This window comes from Denticeps clupeoides, chromosome 1 (assembly GCF_900700375.1).
Source record: "Denticeps clupeoides chromosome 1, fDenClu1.1, whole genome shotgun sequence".
Classification (NCBI taxonomy): domain Eukaryota; kingdom Metazoa; phylum Chordata; class Actinopteri; order Clupeiformes; family Denticipitidae; genus Denticeps; species Denticeps clupeoides.
This window is the reverse complement of record NC_041707.1, coordinates 12,369,401-12,386,186: the sequence shown is the minus strand read 5'-3', so window position 1 is coordinate 12,386,186 and position 16,786 is coordinate 12,369,401. Positions and strand designations below refer to the sequence as shown.

Here is a 16,786-nt window from a genome sequence, read left to right as displayed (position 1 = left end):
AACCAGACTTGTGACTCATATATAATCCCAAAACCTCTTAGGGTGATTTATTAGGCTGATTAAGTAAAAAAACCGCAGTGCTCTTCCTTGTCTACTCCCGCTGCGTTCCTTTGCATCCTTTACTTGTTGGGTATTGTCACGACGCCCAAGTGATCGCTCCAGCAGTCACTTCATCCAATCATCCGTCCAGTTTCAGCGCCTGTGTGTCACCCACGTGGCCACGGTTCCCCGCCTCCAATTCACCTCTTCATCAGCGCCAGAGATTATAGGAGGCCCCGTAGAAGAGCACCTGTATTATTATTTTTTTTTATCCCATCCCTTTTTTCCCCGCTCCCTCTCTCCTTACCCACAGAGCACCTGGACCAGCAACAGCCTCAAGGTGGCATATGAGAAGCATGAGAAGAGACCCCTACCGTTTTTTCCACTTGGTGACCCGAATAAACAGCATCACTGTGGCATGCTGATTCGTACAAAAGTGTCTGGTGTCTGACAGTATCCAACTATCCAATCTTGTCTGGCTAAGCAGTTTCTCTTTCCAGAACTTCAGGCTCACCAAGTCATGAACCTGGCCTGAGAACTTTTCCAGTTCTTTCAACAAGCTAATCATTTGATTTAGGGTCCAAGGCCCAGATACTTATAAGCTAAAATGTGTATGCTGCTCACAGATCTCAGAGATGGAAACTCGGCTCGGCTTTCTGAACGCATGTTCGCCGTTGTCGCTTTGGACTTCATGACATTCAACCTTTTTTTTTTGCATTTTCTGAATTCTTATTCATTTGATATTGACCTTTCCTCATCTGAATGGTTACCCAGGAAAAAAAATATTCCTCAGAAATAAAAAACAATATTTTTAGACCAGATCTCATTTAATTTGCCTTGTACTAATTTTCTTGCAATGATTTGTTCCTAAATATTGTTAGCATACACCAATAATCAATATGTTGTTATACATTTAAAAACAACACTAAACCTATTCAAAAAGCACCAATATATAAGAACCAATATATTTCTAAGATCAATGTGCAACCAGCAAAGGGGTATTAGGTCCTTCAGACTGTACACATAAACACGGCATTTTTGGGTCAGATCCTTACCCAGCACATTACTATGTAGATAATCTTTGCTGTGCTGCTGCTGCCCTCTGGTGTTGGATGATGAAGTACAAAATTTAAATTGCCTGTCAGATTTCTAAAGTCATGAGCAGCATTGGGTACTGTATAAATATTGGCAAGTATTTATTTTCCAGTTCTGGGCACTTCCACACCACGCACAAAACAACAGAATCAAGTATATGAAAACCTACCAAGTGAACTTCTTGTTTATATTTATATTATTTATTTATTTGGCTCATTTGCATATTTCAACTTTCCAACCAAGCAAACATCTTAACGCAGACCCCAAACTATTTCATACAATTGAAATGAATAAAGCCATAAGAAAAATACACATAAAATAGCCTCAAGAATTGTCTATATAAATAACCCGATATATAATGTTTTCATAATGTTAACATACTCTAGACACATAAGACCAATGAACATCAGTAACTTATACCAGGGTATGACACATAGCATGTGTCTAAATAAATCTGTCATTGGTTTAATGGACATAATGCAAGGACTGGAGGAATCCGCGTTATATATATATAAAATAATAAAAGATTTGACGACAATGGCTGTTATCCTCAATTTACACACAAATGTAGTTGCAAAATAGCCTTAAATATATTAAATCTCTAGGTAAAACAATATTTTTATAAGATAATATGGAACTGTTGTGTACTGAACATCAACAACATCAATGGCTCTTTACAGTATGGTGCATAGCATTAAATGGCACATAAGTATGTACCTTTGTTTCAAACATATCTAAATTCAACACAGCAACTCTGCATACATACAACAAAGAGAAGCATGAGCAAATTCCTCATGAAGGAAATCTTAAGACACACAAATAAACTAAAAAAAAAAATCTGACCTTTTTTAAAGGAAATTCGTGCATCAAATGTGTGCTGCTCAAAACCAAAATGCTTCCTTCTATTGGAATCTGCACTCTGTTGTATTCCAGTATTTGAACAGTGAAAGGATCATTAGCAAAAGTTTACAATTTCAAGCATTTCCAGATTCCTCACCAAATGGACACCCTAAGGGAACGTTCTAACTTCGAACTTCTGAAACACCCTCTTCGCTGGAGCAGAACAAATTCACAGCAGTCTATCCACGTCCCAAAAAAATCTAAGTGCAAGACTTGTCAAGACATAGCAATGACATAAAAGTATTCCGAGCGCCTGTGGCGTATGTTTACATTCTGTATAGAAAACCTTTTTTGAAGTCCAGTGTTACAGTTTCATAAATATCACATCCAGACCAGAGGTTTCATCAGGTGTTTCCTGTGTAGAGCATCCTACTCAAGTAGGGGGTCATCGTCATCTTCCTGTAGCTCTAAACGGGCAAATGGCCGAGATGAAGATGAGCTGCTGCTCTTCATCAGTCTAAACATGCATGTCAACGTGGTAAGCACCAGAAGCACCCCAATCACAATGCCCACAACCACCGCCACGTCAAGACAGCTCTCGCCAACTAGAGCACAGCGTACGGCGTTGAAGCTGCCATTGTTGGGCATGGCTGGGATGCCCAGGAGATGGCACATAAGGGGGTAGACATCCACACTGTTGATGCTGGAAATTTTATATCCTTTGCGGAAAGCAGGGCCATGGGCAGCCATGAGGGGGTGCATGCTTCGTAATGAATTAAGATACCCATGGTCTCCAACTGTAATGGAAAAAGGACTTCAATAAGAAAAAAAATGCATTTGCACTACATTGGAAACAAGATCTAATAAGCAATCCATGGCAGTGAAGTACTCACGTCGAGGAAGCGTGCCATTCTGGACAATGGTCCAGCCTTCGTCAGCCACCAAAATGATGGGCTGTATTCTCTGATTGTGCTTATAGTGCAGTTCCTCCGGGATCAGTTCTTTCATATACGCTTTCATGTGGCTATTACATTTGCTCAGTGCGTTGTACACCTTGATGGGATCTAAATAAATAAAAGTGTGAGTAGGCAAACCGAAATGTGCCAACTATCTGGGTCTTTATTATTATTTTTTTAAGAAAGGAATTTTATCATTATGCCCGAAAAAAATAAGCATATTTTTAACTACTGTTGGGGGAAAATACAAAATAATCTAAAGGACCCACAGCCAATGACATGTCACTTTTATTATAATTATTTAGTTTAATTAATCTCTTTAGCTGAATACAACATTTTGTAGCTCTACTTTAAGCAGATCTGCTTTTTACATTGCACAGCTTGTTAAAAAAAAAAAAAAAGACCATGCACGAGTATTCTGTACTTACCCGACAGAGGTAGAATGGCAGCCACGGGGGTGAGGTCCACTATGGTGTAGTTGTGCGGATCAAGGCAGCTGTCGAGCCGAATGAGTCTGTCCTGAGAGCACTGGGCCATGCCATGGTCACTGACAATAATGACATTAATCTTTTCCCATAATTCTGCCTGTTTCAGCCGATCCATGAGAATCCCTATGTTGTCGTCAACTTCTTTCAAGGCCGTAGTCATCGCTGCTTTATTCTCTGGGCCCGATATATGGCCAGTACGGTCTGGCTCCTCCCAGTAGAGAATAGAGAACTTCACCGACGAATCCTCAATCATCCACTTGGTCAAATTGCCCAGCCTTTCCTGGAAGGTCACATGTGGGTTATACTTAAAGAAATGAGTAGGAGTGCTGTTCTGGATCCTCACATCAGTGCCAGGCCACATAGCAGCAGCTGTCTTATAGCCACTGTTTTGCACAGACACCCAAATTGGCGTGGCCTCATTCCACCAGAACGGGTCACTGTCATTGGACAAGGAGAACTTTTTCTTGGTCTCTGGGTCATACATCTGACTGGCCAAAATCCCATGGCTTTCTGCGTACAGCCCAGTGGCCAGACTGTAGTGGTTGGGAAAGGTTTTGGTGATGAACACATTGGTGAGATGGTCCACAAGGAGGCCATCAGAAAAGAACTTTCGTAAATTTGGGAAAGGGTACTTGTCCAAATAGTCTGCTCGGAAGCCGTCGAAAGACACAAGCAGAAGTGGGCAGATGTTACCGCTGGTGCCGCGTGTTCCATTTCCTGTTCCGGTCACATCTGAGACACCAAATCCACCACAAGCACATAAAACACAAAGCAGACCAGAGACCAGCATCCTGAGGCCTGTCTATCCTGTTAAAAATGCAAGGTTGGTGGTGAATAATTCAATTTTGGATTATTTGCACAATATTCAAGCACACTCAAGAGTGTGACAAGCATGTTCCTCTGCAGCCTACAGTTCTACAAACTCTTCTGTCCTCACATTTCTTTTCATTTGAAACCTTTCAAGCGGCGGTGGCAGGTCCAGGCAAAACTTTTAGTGCGTTGAGTAAAAAAAGTAAATTCCAAAAACAACCACAACTAATCCATTCCTTCACTGTGCACGGCTGCTGTAATAAAAGGAGTTTTTAAAGACCCTAACGACGATTCAAAACACACCTCAGCCTCAAACCTGGTTAACTCACCTTTAAAATACGTCGATTTAAAATCAGTTTCGTTTATCCGAAGCGCGTCGTTAGAGGAGGTACGTGTTTGTTTAGACTGGTGGAATTCGCATTCAATGCTATCGCAACTTCCTCATCATGTGACGTTGTCTGAGAGGCAGGCGGCGTGACCAATCAGAGAGCTTACACAGAGGGTGGGCGGAGCATACTGCTTGGAACAGGTGGAGAAGTGGGTTGCACACGCGTTGGTTAATACAGTGTTTTATTAACTACATGCAACAGAAACCCTTGAAACCAGAGCCACCCAGATCGTGAATCTTCCGTGTGCTGCGCACTGGTCTTCTTTCCATAACAGTTCAGTATAAGAGGTTATTCTCTGAATATTGCAACATCTTTTTTCCATTTACAGTACAGGCCACAAGTTTGGACACACCTTCTCATTCAATGTGTTTTCTTTATTTTCATGACCATTTACATTGGTGGATTCTCAGTGGAGGCATCAAACTATGAATGAACAGTTATGTACTTAAAAAAAAGGTGAAATAACTGAAAACATGTTTTATATTCTAGTTTCTTCAAAATAGCCACTCTTTGCTCTGATTACAGCTTTGCACACTCTTGTGCAATTGGTTACTTGCTTTTCATATTGGCATCTTTTGTCTCAAAATCTGGTGGACTTGTACTGTGTGTGCATGTTTTTGTGAGGATGAGGATCTAGTCAGCTCCCTCCCTTGTATGAATGGCATGAAGTTGTTTTAAATATATCACAAAAACATACTGGTGTACAGCTCTGGTTGTGAATGACTACAGCAGAATAGAAATGATGTTCCAAGAATCTCTGTCAAAACAGAGGCCAAACCTTGCAGATGTGTCTGGGATCTTGTATGTTGTTTATTGTTAAATATGACATTTTACCCAGTAGACACTAAAAACATTACAGGGGTTTACTTTCGAGCTGAATCCAGTTTGACAGCTCTGTAAGAGAACCCTCAATAGAAAAAGTACCACATTAAATAAAAATTATTATCATAGTACATTTTTACAAGACCTTTTTGCAGAAGAAATATGAAGTTTTACTCATTTGACCTCAGCGTAGAGACCTCTGAAACAGTTTCAGGATCAGCAAAAAGTGTTACACCTAAACCATTCCTGTCATTGTTGTGTTTAGGTGTGTGCATTACAGTTGTTGCACAAACAGTCGTGCGCCTTGTCCAACTTGAAAGTTCACTTAGGAATTGCCTCGAGAATCATTCACAATTCCTCAGTGAATGACAACAGTTGGGAGGTAAATCTGTGCGGAATAATTTTATTAGCTGTGATTCGTGGAGAATGGAGGTGTCGTGGAATTTCAGGTTTGGAATTCTTCTCCTGGGGGAATCAGCTGTTGGGAAGTCATCCCTTCTCCAACGCTACACAGAGGGCACTTTCATTACATCCAGGCTCTCACCACTGGGCATTGATTTCAAGGTGCATGATGTTGTACTTGAGGCGGGTGTCAAGGTCAAACTGCTTCTGTGGGACACAGCTGGACAGGAGAGGTTCAGGTGAGGTGAAAGCTGTTTATGAGACATCTTACAAGCAATATGAAAAAGAACATGGAAGCTGAAAACCTAAACAATTACTCACCTGCTTCTGTGCGCAAGCCACATACTGAAAGAGTAAATTCACTAAATACTCTCTATGGCTGAATTTTCCTGATGCCATATAAGGCACTAATCTGCATATTTGTCTAGGGATGAGCCGTGATGACGAGATCTAAGTCGCTCTGGATAAGGGCGTCTGATAAATGATGTAAAATGTAAATCTATAGTAGAGATTAACTTAGTGATGTTCACTAATAAACCCTGTGGACAAGGTAGTGGTCAGAGAGGTACAGAGGAGAAGGAGAGGAAGTGCAATGCTATACCACACCTGAGAGTGTATTATGAATGAACATGATTGGGTTTAGGAGTCTAAAACCAGAAAGTAGAAAGCATAAATCTTTATTTAATTCTGTAAATGAATGGATATACATAATGTTGAGTAACAATCCCAGGACAATTAACACCTACAACAAAAAAAATGATTAAAGACACTCCCACTATTCCAAATACATTAAGAAATATATTCAGTTATAGTTGTGCAACAGACAGTAATGTCAGTACCTGCTAGTACATGACTGCATATTCCTTTTTTTTTTCAAACACTTAAATTGTGTTAAAATACATTATTGTAAAATGATTGTTGTGGCATTGGTAGGTCTATGTTACAAGCTTGTGATCAATGAAGTGCATGATGTTCTCCACAGATCCATCACCAAGTCCTACATGAGAAACTCGGTGGGCTGCTTGCTGGTGTTTGATGTGACACAGCGACAGACTTTTGACCGGGTTCGCAGTTGGCATCAGGAAGTTCTTAACTATGTCAAACCAAACCCTATGCTATTTCTCCTCGTGGGTCATAAATGTGACCTGGGTGTACAGAGACAGGTGACTGAGTCCGAGGGAAAAGCTCTGGCTGAACAGCTCAGGATAGACGGATACCTGGAGGTTTCTTCGAAGGACAATATCAATGTTGGCCTTGCCTTTGAGACTCTGGCCAGTGTGATCTATCAGCAGTTTCAAAAGCACAAAATCGCTGTGCGTGAAGGCTGGCATGGGCTGACAGTCGGAGCACAAGTTGCAGAAGAACCACCTCAGACAAACAAATCTTGTTGTTATTGTGGTTGATTGTACAGAAATGCGAAGGGGCGTGTCTGTGTGATACAGAAGTTGCTCAAGATCAGACATTCACCTCGGATTACAGAGAATTAACATTTGGTGGTTTACACTTTTTTTTTCAGGTCTGTTTCATGACCTGGTCTTCCATCACCTGTGCTAAGCCTTATCGCCCTTGTCCACACCTGTTTACTTCAGTTTTGGGCTTCTGTTGTATATTCTGTTCACTTTTTATTGACTATCTTAATATCCTTGTGTCCTCCACATCAAGTGTGACTGGATATACTGTGGTATTACAGTTGTACAATAATAACTTATTGCTGTCATTAATAACATAATAAGTGATCTGAGTGTGCTACACAGGAAACTAATTCAATTTGAAAAATCTAACATTTTGTCATTTTAAGTAAATTTATTTGAAAACACAAACTGTTCTTTGTGCCACATTTTCTCATGTGTACCGCGACTTCCCAAGTCACAGGTACGTGCATTATTAAAAATGTAATACCACATTTGCTGTGAAAAACATCCTGCTGCAGTTAATACTTAATAAAGGTGCAATAACTAAAACATAAGAATCATGCAAAAAGTTTAATAGCTTAATCAAAGCAAATAGCATATTTAAATAACATATTTATTTATTTCAGAAACATTATTGTTCGAAAAAGCAAAAGCAGTCTTTAAAACACAAAAAGGACTTCTTCCTTTTTCATAGTAGCCCCCCCCCGTAATTCGAACCCTGGTTTTATTATCACCAAGTACTGTCCTCTGGACAGCCTTCAGGAGGGTCTGTCGCCCCTCTGCCACGGAGCAGAGATCAGCCATGGCGCCGCGTTATGCACCCAACCTGCGATCCCGCCTGCCAGTGGTGGCCCTACTGCTGGAGGCCTGCTTCATACTGCTGTTTGCGTTCTTCGTGGACATTTCTGAAGGCATTGAAGACTTTCCTCACATATATGCAGGTAGAGCATTTTGAAATCTTCAAGTCTCAATCAATGTTAAAAATGCATGCATCTCTTTTGATAAGCTGAACAGTTAAAATTTTCTTGAATATTGAATTTTGATAAGTTATTACTACTATTATTCAGAAGTTCAATTATAAATTGTTGCACTTCATACACAAACATTTAATGTGTTAACTGAAATATTAGCAGAGAATCTTAATGACAAATATTTCAAAATAACATTTTTACCTAGTAAAAGGTATATATTCCAAAATAAAAATATGAGTTAAAACATACACACAGAGCAGATAGTCTTTTCATGCAGCACTACAGTTGGGGTGGAGAGGACTATGCTGGAACTGGTTCTTGTTGATAAGAGGAAGGACCTCCCATCCCATATCCTATGTGGTCACTTTAGTGGAAAAAACAGGTTATGGCCACAGTGGCCATAACTGTAACACCTATTCCTGTTGTATTTTAGTGGTTAATCTTGCTACTCTGTGCAGTGTTTCAAGATGTCCATGTGATGGTTTTCCTGGGCTTTGGCTTCATGGCCACGTTCCTGGTGCGCTATGGCTTCAGTAGCTCTGGCTTTAGCCTTTTGGTGGCAGCCATGACTGTGCAGTGGGCAATTCTGATGCATGGCTTTCTTCTGGTACCCCGTGGCAGAGAGATGATTGCAGTAAACATGCAAAGGTAACAGGTGAACCCTGAAGCAAATTCATGTATCAAATAAATGTACATCAACCATACATTTCTGAATTAGAGCAGTGTTGTGGTATTTTGTGTATTGTTCCAGTTTGGTCTTTGCTGAGATGTATGCAGCCTCCTCTTTGATCGCCATGGGGACTATGCTTGGGAAGATTAACCCGGTCCATCTCCTCATTATGGCTTTACTGGAGGTCACAGGGTTTATAGTCAACCAGTGGCTTCTCCAAACCTTATTGAGGGTAAGTGAACAAATTGTATTTCTATGGTGTCCTGCTTAGAATAGTAAAAACAAGATATTGGCCCGTTTATAGGTACAACCACTGCAGAGCATGATGCTACTCCACATATTTGGGGCCTTCTTTGGAGTGATGGTGTCATGTGTCCTTTACCGAAAGGGCATAGAACCAGTTCATGAGAAAGAAAAACTGCACTCCAAGTCTGGCCTGTTCTCTATGTTGGGTGAGTTGTGATGGACTAATAAAAATGTGTACTTACTGTAAAGTATGTATTCCCTGTTTTTGACAGCAAAAAGGAATTGGCTGATTTATTCTAGATTATTGGTCAGGTCCTGCGTTATTGGGTGGTCATTTCTGTTGCAGCACTATATCTTCAATTGGTGATAACCTGGAATATGTAAAGATATGTAAAGTATATGTAAAGAAGGTGGTGGATTCAAGGCATGTAAAGAAAGATTCAACTTTGGTATATTCCCAAAATAAACCTCAGTTATAGTCTTAACAAACTAAGATCCCTTTCTGCTGAAATAATAAATGAGAAAAACTTAAGATGTCCATGGAGACATAATTTCCAATGTTGAAATGTTCATTCTTCCTATTTTTTCTCTTTCAGGAACTCTATTCCTGTGGATCTTCTGGCCCAGCTTCAACTCTGCATATTTATTTAGTCTTCATAAAATAAATGCACAGTTTAAAACTGTCTGTAGCACCTACTTGTCCTTGGCTGTCAGTTGCGTGACAGCCACGTCCATCTCTGTTCTCTGCAGTTCTAAAGGGAAGATTAACCTGGTGTGTATAAACTGAGCCATGGGGTCACTCTCAGTTTACCTGCCTTTGCCAGACTGATGACCTTGTTTTTTTTTTTTGCTGTTTTTCAGGCCCACGTACAGAACTGCATGCTTGCTGGTGGAGTGACTGTGGCCGTTGCCATATCAGTCATTGATCAGCCTTGGGTTGCCATGACAACAGGGTTATCTGCAGCCTTGATCTCAACCTTATCATTCCGTTTCATTAAGGTACATGCCCGCATGAGGCAGCAAGTCGGATGAAGCTGATTGGTTAAAAGCTTACGTAATGACATAATTCCAGGCAACCAGCACCTGGATGGGATGGGATCCCCTTTTTTTTTCTATCTCACCTTGCCCACCGCAGGGCACACATGATACACACACAATGCCCTTGCAGGTGTGAGGCCATGTCACTTTCTGTTTCTCACAGCGTCACATGCAAATGGCTTTCGACTGCCATGACACCTGCGGCGTCCTCAGTGTCCATGGGATTCCAGGAATTCTAGGATGGTGCATTCATCTCATCATTCAGCTGACAATATCAGATGACTTCACAGTGTAAGTAAGACTGGCAGAAATATTTCCATGTATCCTTCTTTCAATGTCATTTTGTGACAAACTATGTTTCGTTTTAAAATGATTGATGCAGCTGTTTATTGTACTAATAATATAGAAATATTATCAGATAAGTATTTTTATTTATACATGACTATTCTCATCAGTGAAATATAGTAATAAAACTCTTCATCTGTCAGCGCTGTGAGATTCGCTGTGTATCACATCACCATTCTGCTCACCACTGTTGCTATGAGTCTAGCAATGGGAACTATCACAGGTAAACATTCTACTGAAGTTAAAAGTGATTATAATAACATGCTATTTTCATTTGTAGTAGTTATACAATGCTAAAAAAATGAAACACAAAAACAAGACATCCTAGATCTGAATGAATGAAATATTAAATACTTTATTCTTTATATTGTTGAATGTGCTGACTACAAAATTACACAAAATATTATCGATGGAAATCAAATTTAATCAACACATGGAGGTCTGGATTTGGAGTTACACTCAAAATTAAAGTGAAAAAACACAGTACAGGCTGATCCAACTTTGATATAATGTCCTTAAAACAAGTCAAAATGAGGCTCATTAGTGTGTGTGGCCTCCATGTGCCTGTGCCTGACCTACAGCACCTGAGCATGCTCCTGATGTGGTGATGGATGATCTACTGAGAGATCTCCTCCCAGACCTGGACTAAAGCATATGCCAACTCCTTGACAGTCTGGGATTGGGGTCTGGGGAACAGGCAGGCCAGTCCATGGCATCACTGCCGTTGTCTTGCAGGAACTGCTGACACACTCCAGCCACTTGAGTCTAACATTGTCATGCAATAGGAAGAACCCAGGGCCACCCGCACCAGCATAGAGTCTAAGGATCTCATCTCGGTACCTAGTGGGTGGCAGTGGAGGCCTAGCGGCCCAGCAATCAGAATGTTGCCACCAAGGTGCCACTGAGCACTGTTCCCACATACTGCTCCTCGGGTGCCTGTCATGGCTGCCCATGGGTGATGGTTAAAAGCAGAGGGCACATTTCGTTGTGTGCACCGTGTGCTGTGCTGTGTATCACAATGAGAATCACTTCACTTTCATTTTTTTAATGCCAGTCAGGCTACCTCTGGCGAGCACATGGGGGGCTGTGCAGCCCCCCGCAAAGAAATAACACCTCACCTCACACCATTACTGACCCACTGCCAAACTGGTCAGGTTGTTACAGGCAGCAGAGCGTTCTCCATGGCGTGGAGAACCACCAGCATTCAAAAGTGACCAAAACATCAGACAGAAAACATAGGAACTTTATTGGGGACGTCTTGCTAATTGCCTATAATTTCCACCTGTTGTCTATTCCATTTGCACAACAGCATGTGAAATTGATTGTCAATTCGTGTTGCTTCCGAAGTGAACAGTTTGATTACACAGAAGTGTTACTGACTTGGAGTTACATTGTTTTGAGTGTTCCCTGCATTTTTTTGATCATTCTAATGCAGCTTTGGTACATGTTCAAATATCCAGCCATCATATCATTAATGCATTCTTTTCAAGGGATTTTGTTAAAATGGAAGATTTGGAGACCCCCACAGAACAGAAAATGCTTTGATGACCAAGCCTACTGGGAAGTAAGTAGCCAATTATTTTGTACCTGAATTAATAATTAACCATTTCTCAAAAATATGCATTTATATATGAATATGAATGAATTCTTGTTCTGTTGAATCAGTTTTATTAAATTTTTCTCCAGTTTCCTCATTTAGCGGTGCACAAGTAAGGATATCAGAAGATGGAAAATCCATTGCAGACATTCATCTGCTTATGTGCATGTACATGCACAACTTTCTCTTATTAATTCCACTGATGTGTGTTTTATATATAACAATGATTAAATTACCCTTGCAATAATACTCATAGGTCTTGTTTACTGGGCACAATTTACTTGATTGGATGTAGAGTACAGTGTTTGTCAGTAACAGTTCAAAGGTCAAAAACGAAACCATGAAGAAATGACAACTACAGGTTGTTGTATATGTTTTGTAATGAAAAACTGCATGTTGAAAGATCCGGTATACATTCCCCCCCCCCATAAAACCAAAAGCAGAAACGTGAAGTAGGTTACATTCTGTAAAACATCTTTCTACTGCTACAACTCTGAGATGATGCAAATTCAAACTTTAATCATCTCAAATATGTACCTCACTTATCAAATTGTGCTTTTTACATTATGAAATTATTCTATAAAGAACCCCCACACCTTCATTTAAATAAAGAGTATTGCAAATGCAATATGTCAGAATAATTCATGCCTGTAAAAGGTGTTAAGACGTTTACTCACTGTACTTAAATAAAACCAATTTAAAAATTAGTTACACTTTAAGCATTAGGAGTATTCTCATTAATTAAAAGTATTCTGATCTGAAATATTTCCAAATAATTAAGGGAACAATGGCACTATTAAAAAATTTGCTTTGTTTTTTTTGCAATCAATTTGCATTGATTATGTGGATTTCAATTAATAAAAGTATTCTGGAAAAGAAAAAGTGTGTAAATGTCCATAAACATTTTACAGGCACTGAAAAATTTCACACTCAAAACAAACTGCTACCCAAGACAGAATCTTGCCAGAATCTTGAATTTCCCCTTTCTGGAAATTCAACAATAGTTAAACAAAAAAATGTATATTTTGTAAAATTCTGCTGTATTCCTTTGCACTGATGATAACATTCGGAAGTTTACCCAATTTGATCCAAATAAGAGCGGTCAGACCTGAATTGAGAGTAATGTTTTAGACAGGCACCTTAGCCTGGTAATAAGTTATCAGTTATGTCATGTGATGTGCAGCGGCAAAGGATTAATTTTTTCCATGTATTTAAATTTCCTTCTCCCTGGTCTAAAGAGATTGCACAGAAATTCTAAATCTTAACTTATTATATATTTATATGAGATTTAAAATGAGAAAGGTTGGTACATTTTCCTCAGATAGGGAGAATTTTCCAATGTTTCCAGCTCTAGGATTTCTCAATTCCCTTTTTGTAATTAGGTGCAATCAAATCTAAACTGCAGCTTCAATAAAAAACATTTAACAGAAGAAGAATGCATGGCCTTCAGAACAAAGTGGACAATAGTATCAATGCTTGCATGTTATACTTTATGAAAAAAAGAAAATAATAATATGCTTCTTTTAATCAGAGCAACTTGCTAAATAGACATATTCTATAACAAATTTGGACAGCAATGACCCGTTTTTTAGGGGTAAAGGTTACTTCTTAAAGCCAGAAAAGTTTAGCAGAAACAACCCTGGGTAAGGTTAAGACAGACAATGTATTTGGGCTGCTGAGACTAGTCACCTTCCTTCTTTAATGGGTAGCAATGCGAAAAGACCAGAGAGGGTTAACAAGCATCACAGCCTCCACTTAGTTTTTCACCTGCCTGGTCCTGGCATCATATTAAATCAGTGAGATTGGACCAGAGATAACCAAGGTGAGGAATGGTTACAGATGATCCATGTAACAATGAAACCGACTCACTGCCACAAATCCTCAGTGCGGCCAAATTTAAACACCAATCCCCTAGAAGTGAAAATATGATTAGGGAACTACTCATGACAAGACACACACTGCTGAGAGTCTACTTGTTGTGTAAGCTTAAAGTATATTATGAACTTGCAGAAATAAATTTAAGTTGTTGTTTATCAGCATGGGTCAACTATGACATTGTAGGATTCTTCAATATATTTTACTTCTGACCTACTATTACAGAAAAGTGATGTGGATTGAACTGATTGACTATAGGAACGTACCCAAAGAAGATGAATGCATTCTGGAAAAACACTGCAATGCCAGGATACACAATGGGCTTCTCTGTAAGAAGAAAAAAAATAATGTAAACATTTTCAATACATCTCAGATGTGACATATTAGCTGAAATAAAATTAGTAATATGCACTGGTGACATACTTAATTGAATACTTAAAGCAAATGCTTTTTTTAAGGGTTAAAATATGTTGCATTTGTGCCCTGTCCTGATATCCTCAATCAGATGTAAGAAACTTACTTGGGACAACAAAGCCTCCAAACAAAATCCACATGGAAGCAATGAGGGAACCAAAGGCCAGCATGAACCCGATAAAAAGCCACACTCTGGCGCCTGTGTCAAACACAACGCAGATGAGCAGTTTATCTGTTTAAGGTTGTTTAAATTATTCATTTTTATTTAGTCATGGCACACAGAAGATATAATTACTGAAAAAAATGTATTCCTACGCAATTACATTTCCATATGATATATACCATGCTGTACAGATGGATTTAAGCAACAGACGCAGCAAAGTCCAAAATCCAATTAGGCAGAAGATTAAGTCAGTCTAACTACTACTTAACTCAGCCTGTAGACACTTTTCTAATAAATATTACCAAACGTTAAGGCTGAGGTTCAAAAGTCAAAGTTATGGACAAACTATATACCTGTTTGGCCCATGCATCCTTCACTGTAGCTGTCCCCTCTCACTTGTCCATTAGAAACAGCGTTGATCCTTCAGGAGAATAAAGACACTTGTATGAACTGTACTGTTTATTTCATTTCATAAAACACTGTGCCAGTTTTACTGGGGCTTAACATGGGCTGCAGCAGATACTTACATGAGAAAAGCCACCGTAGCAATGACCCCGCACGTGTGGTAGGCATGATGGAAGTTTGACTCATCTGGGTACTTCACAGCTGCATCGATGATAATCCACCAACCTGTGAAAAACTACAATTGCACAGTGAATGTGAGTGTGTGCTTGACTTGAGCATATGACTGAGTCCTGATTATGGTTTACACTACTTTTTTTTGTCTTTGCGATACACAGTGTAATACACACAGTGCACTCTACAAACTGTGTCATCTGCATTTAACCAGTATTAAGAAGCAGGCAGCCATGAAAGTCTGCCTCCCTAACCTCTAGGCCACAACAACAATGTAAAGGGACCACACAAATCCCAGGTAGCAAATTTTAAATAAACCAACAAATCAATAGGGTTTTTTTTCCCCCTTCCACGGAACTTACTAGAACCCCAGCAGCTATTGATGCGATGGTATTTCTCTTCTCGCCCCAGTCCACGTTGCACTCGCAGTCTCCACACCTGATTCCATCCAAAAACCCCGACATGATCCTGTCGCAAAATGAAGTAACTTATTTTTAACAACTGATGTCCTGTCTTTTGACGATCTAGAAATATATATGATAAACATGGAAGAATTCTATGGGGAAAACAATGGCATTGATCTTCACATTTATTAAAGTATAAACACTCGTAAATGCATTTAGGTCTTTACGAGGCCTAACATAATAAAGCACCAGTGATTCTCCTGTGAACCACCTCGACAGGGGATTCTGGGAACTGTAGTCCTCTGTAGACTACGCTACTCATGAAACACCAGAGTAAACCCCCACAAAAACTACAAACCCCATCAACAACAGAGCCTCTCCTACAACGGCGACGGAGGAAGCTAATGTTTTGTTCAGTATTTTGGCTATTCCGTGTTAAATATCTGTGATTAAAAACACACGTCTTTTATTGTGTCCCGACAATGTTAAAATTCTATCAAATGCATTGTATTTTAAAGGAAAAGAGGGGCACGGTAAGTCGAGGAAGATTCGCATCGTTGCTAATTTGCATTCTTAAAGCTTTCTACACGACTACGATATACGGTTTAGTTATGACATGATTAAACTGAGATGAGATTAAAAAGTACTGCTATTTACCGATAGTGTCATCAACCTTCTGCCTGCCTAGTTTAACAATCGTGACCAACTGGCTCGACCAGCCGGTGTTGTTTGGAAAGCACCATTCTCTTAACAATCTCAAAAAACGCATTTGACTGCGAAACACAACATCTGATTAGTCGACATCTAAACAGAACATAGCACATTACCTCTTTTACTTGCGCTTCTGATCAATCCCTACGCAGCTCTCGCTTTGGACTGAGTAATGTTCGGCGCATGCGCAGAGCGCTCCGATCCTCTGCGCAGCCCAGCCTCTTCACTGCCTTGGAGACAAGCTTCCATCCCTGGCCCAATGGGCGATGCAAGAACACAATTTCGTTGCAAAATTAATGGATCATCAGCAACTTTATATGTGAAATAACAATTAAGTTGCGCTTAAATTGACGTCAGGCGAATCCGAACATGTTTTCCATTCTGTCCAGGCAGTTAGTTCAGATGTCGCGCAGGCATCGGTCATGTGAGAGAACATTCCTTGAAGTCATATGACCCGTCCTTTACTCACAAGATGCGAGTCTAAGTCGATGCATTTGTGTTTGGTTGTAAAAACTATACACGA

At 39.8% G+C, this 16,786-nt stretch overlaps 4 protein-coding genes across 5 annotated transcripts; 2 read left to right on the top strand and 2 right to left on the bottom strand.

The window, feature by feature from the left end:
• Positions 1 to 1,318: 1,318 nt before the first annotated feature.
• Positions 1,319 to 4,701, bottom strand: enpp4 (ectonucleotide pyrophosphatase/phosphodiesterase 4). Its single transcript, XM_028987921.1, has 4 exons — positions 4,558 to 4,701; positions 3,359 to 4,225; positions 2,868 to 3,038; positions 1,319 to 2,771 (listed from the first exon to the last, which is right to left on the bottom strand). The coding sequence occupies exons 2-4, from the start codon at positions 4,206 to 4,208 to the stop codon at positions 2,404 to 2,406; spliced, it is 1,389 nt and encodes a 462-aa protein (XP_028843754.1). The 5' UTR covers positions 4,209 to 4,225; positions 4,558 to 4,701; the 3' UTR covers positions 1,319 to 2,403.
• Positions 4,702 to 5,797: 1,096 nt separating this feature from the next.
• Positions 5,798 to 7,651, top strand: LOC114796447 (ras-related protein Rab-39B). Its single transcript, XM_028990446.1, has 2 exons — positions 5,798 to 6,080; positions 6,824 to 7,651. The coding sequence occupies exons 1-2, from the start codon at positions 5,866 to 5,868 to the stop codon at positions 7,242 to 7,244; spliced, it is 636 nt and encodes a 211-aa protein (XP_028846279.1). The 5' UTR covers positions 5,798 to 5,865; the 3' UTR covers positions 7,245 to 7,651.
• A 363-nt stretch (positions 7,652 to 8,014) lies between these two features.
• rhd (Rh blood group, D antigen) lies at positions 8,015 to 12,710 on the top strand. 2 transcript variants are annotated; one of them, XM_028992340.1, is made up of 10 exons: positions 8,015 to 8,194; positions 8,683 to 8,872; positions 8,976 to 9,126; positions 9,199 to 9,346; positions 9,737 to 9,912; positions 10,002 to 10,139; positions 10,342 to 10,469; positions 10,667 to 10,746; positions 12,014 to 12,087; positions 12,210 to 12,710. In XM_028992340.1, exons 1-10 carry the CDS (start codon positions 8,056 to 8,058, stop codon positions 12,234 to 12,236), a joined length of 1,251 nt encoding a protein of 416 aa, XP_028848173.1. In that variant the 5' UTR covers positions 8,015 to 8,055; the 3' UTR covers positions 12,237 to 12,710. The 2 variants fall into 2 exon arrangements, 1 of the variants encoding a protein (XP_028848173.1); XR_003750855.1 differs by lacking the exon at positions 12,210 to 12,710 and having other exon boundaries at positions 10,342 to 10,473; positions 12,014 to 12,049.
• On the bottom strand, positions 11,924 to 16,468 carry tmem50a (transmembrane protein 50A). The gene is made up of 7 exons (XM_028992357.1): positions 16,380 to 16,468; positions 15,511 to 15,616; positions 15,100 to 15,212; positions 14,926 to 14,993; positions 14,516 to 14,608; positions 14,262 to 14,322; positions 11,924 to 14,031 (listed from the first exon to the last, which is right to left on the bottom strand). The coding sequence occupies exons 2-7, from the start codon at positions 15,610 to 15,612 to the stop codon at positions 13,986 to 13,988; spliced, it is 483 nt and encodes a 160-aa protein (XP_028848190.1). The 5' UTR covers positions 15,613 to 15,616; positions 16,380 to 16,468; the 3' UTR covers positions 11,924 to 13,985.
• Between the last annotated feature and the right edge of the window lie 318 nt (positions 16,469 to 16,786).

Excerpts from the sequence above, each read along its gene's own strand:
- enpp4 (XM_028987921.1), bottom strand. The coding sequence starts at position 4,208 with ATGCTGGTCTCTGGTCTGCTTTGTGTTTTATGTGCTTGTGGTGGATTT. Across the intron at positions 3,039-3,358 it reads TGCCATTCTACCTCTGTCGG|ATCCCATCAAGGTGTACAAC; the intron begins GTAAGTACAGAA and ends TTATTTATTTAG. Across the intron at positions 2,772-2,867 it reads GAATGGCACGCTTCCTCGAC|TTGGAGACCATGGGTATCTT; the intron begins GTGAGTACTTCA and ends TTTCCATTACAG.
- LOC114796447 (XM_028990446.1), top strand. The coding sequence starts at position 5,866 with ATGGAGGTGTCGTGGAATTTCAGGTTTGGAATTCTTCTCCTGGGGGAA. Across the intron at positions 6,081-6,823 it reads GCTGGACAGGAGAGGTTCAG|ATCCATCACCAAGTCCTACA; the intron begins GTGAGGTGAAAG and ends TGTTCTCCACAG.
- rhd (XM_028992340.1), top strand. The coding sequence starts at position 8,056 with ATGGCGCCGCGTTATGCACCCAACCTGCGATCCCGCCTGCCAGTGGTG. Across the intron at positions 8,873-8,975 it reads ATTGCAGTAAACATGCAAAG|TTTGGTCTTTGCTGAGATGT; the intron begins GTAACAGGTGAA and ends GTATTGTTCCAG. Across the intron at positions 10,140-10,341 it reads TATCATTCCGTTTCATTAAG|CGTCACATGCAAATGGCTTT; the intron begins GTACATGCCCGC and ends TGTTTCTCACAG.
- tmem50a (XM_028992357.1), bottom strand. The coding sequence starts at position 15,612 with ATGTCGGGGTTTTTGGATGGAATCAGGTGTGGAGACTGCGAGTGCAAC. Across the intron at positions 15,213-15,510 it reads CAATAGCTGCTGGGGTTCTA|TTTTTCACAGGTTGGTGGAT; the intron begins GTAAGTTCCGTG and ends GTGCAATTGTAG. Across the intron at positions 14,323-14,515 it reads TGGAGGCTTTGTTGTCCCAA|AGAAGCCCATTGTGTATCCT; the intron begins GTAAGTTTCTTA and ends TTCTTCTTACAG.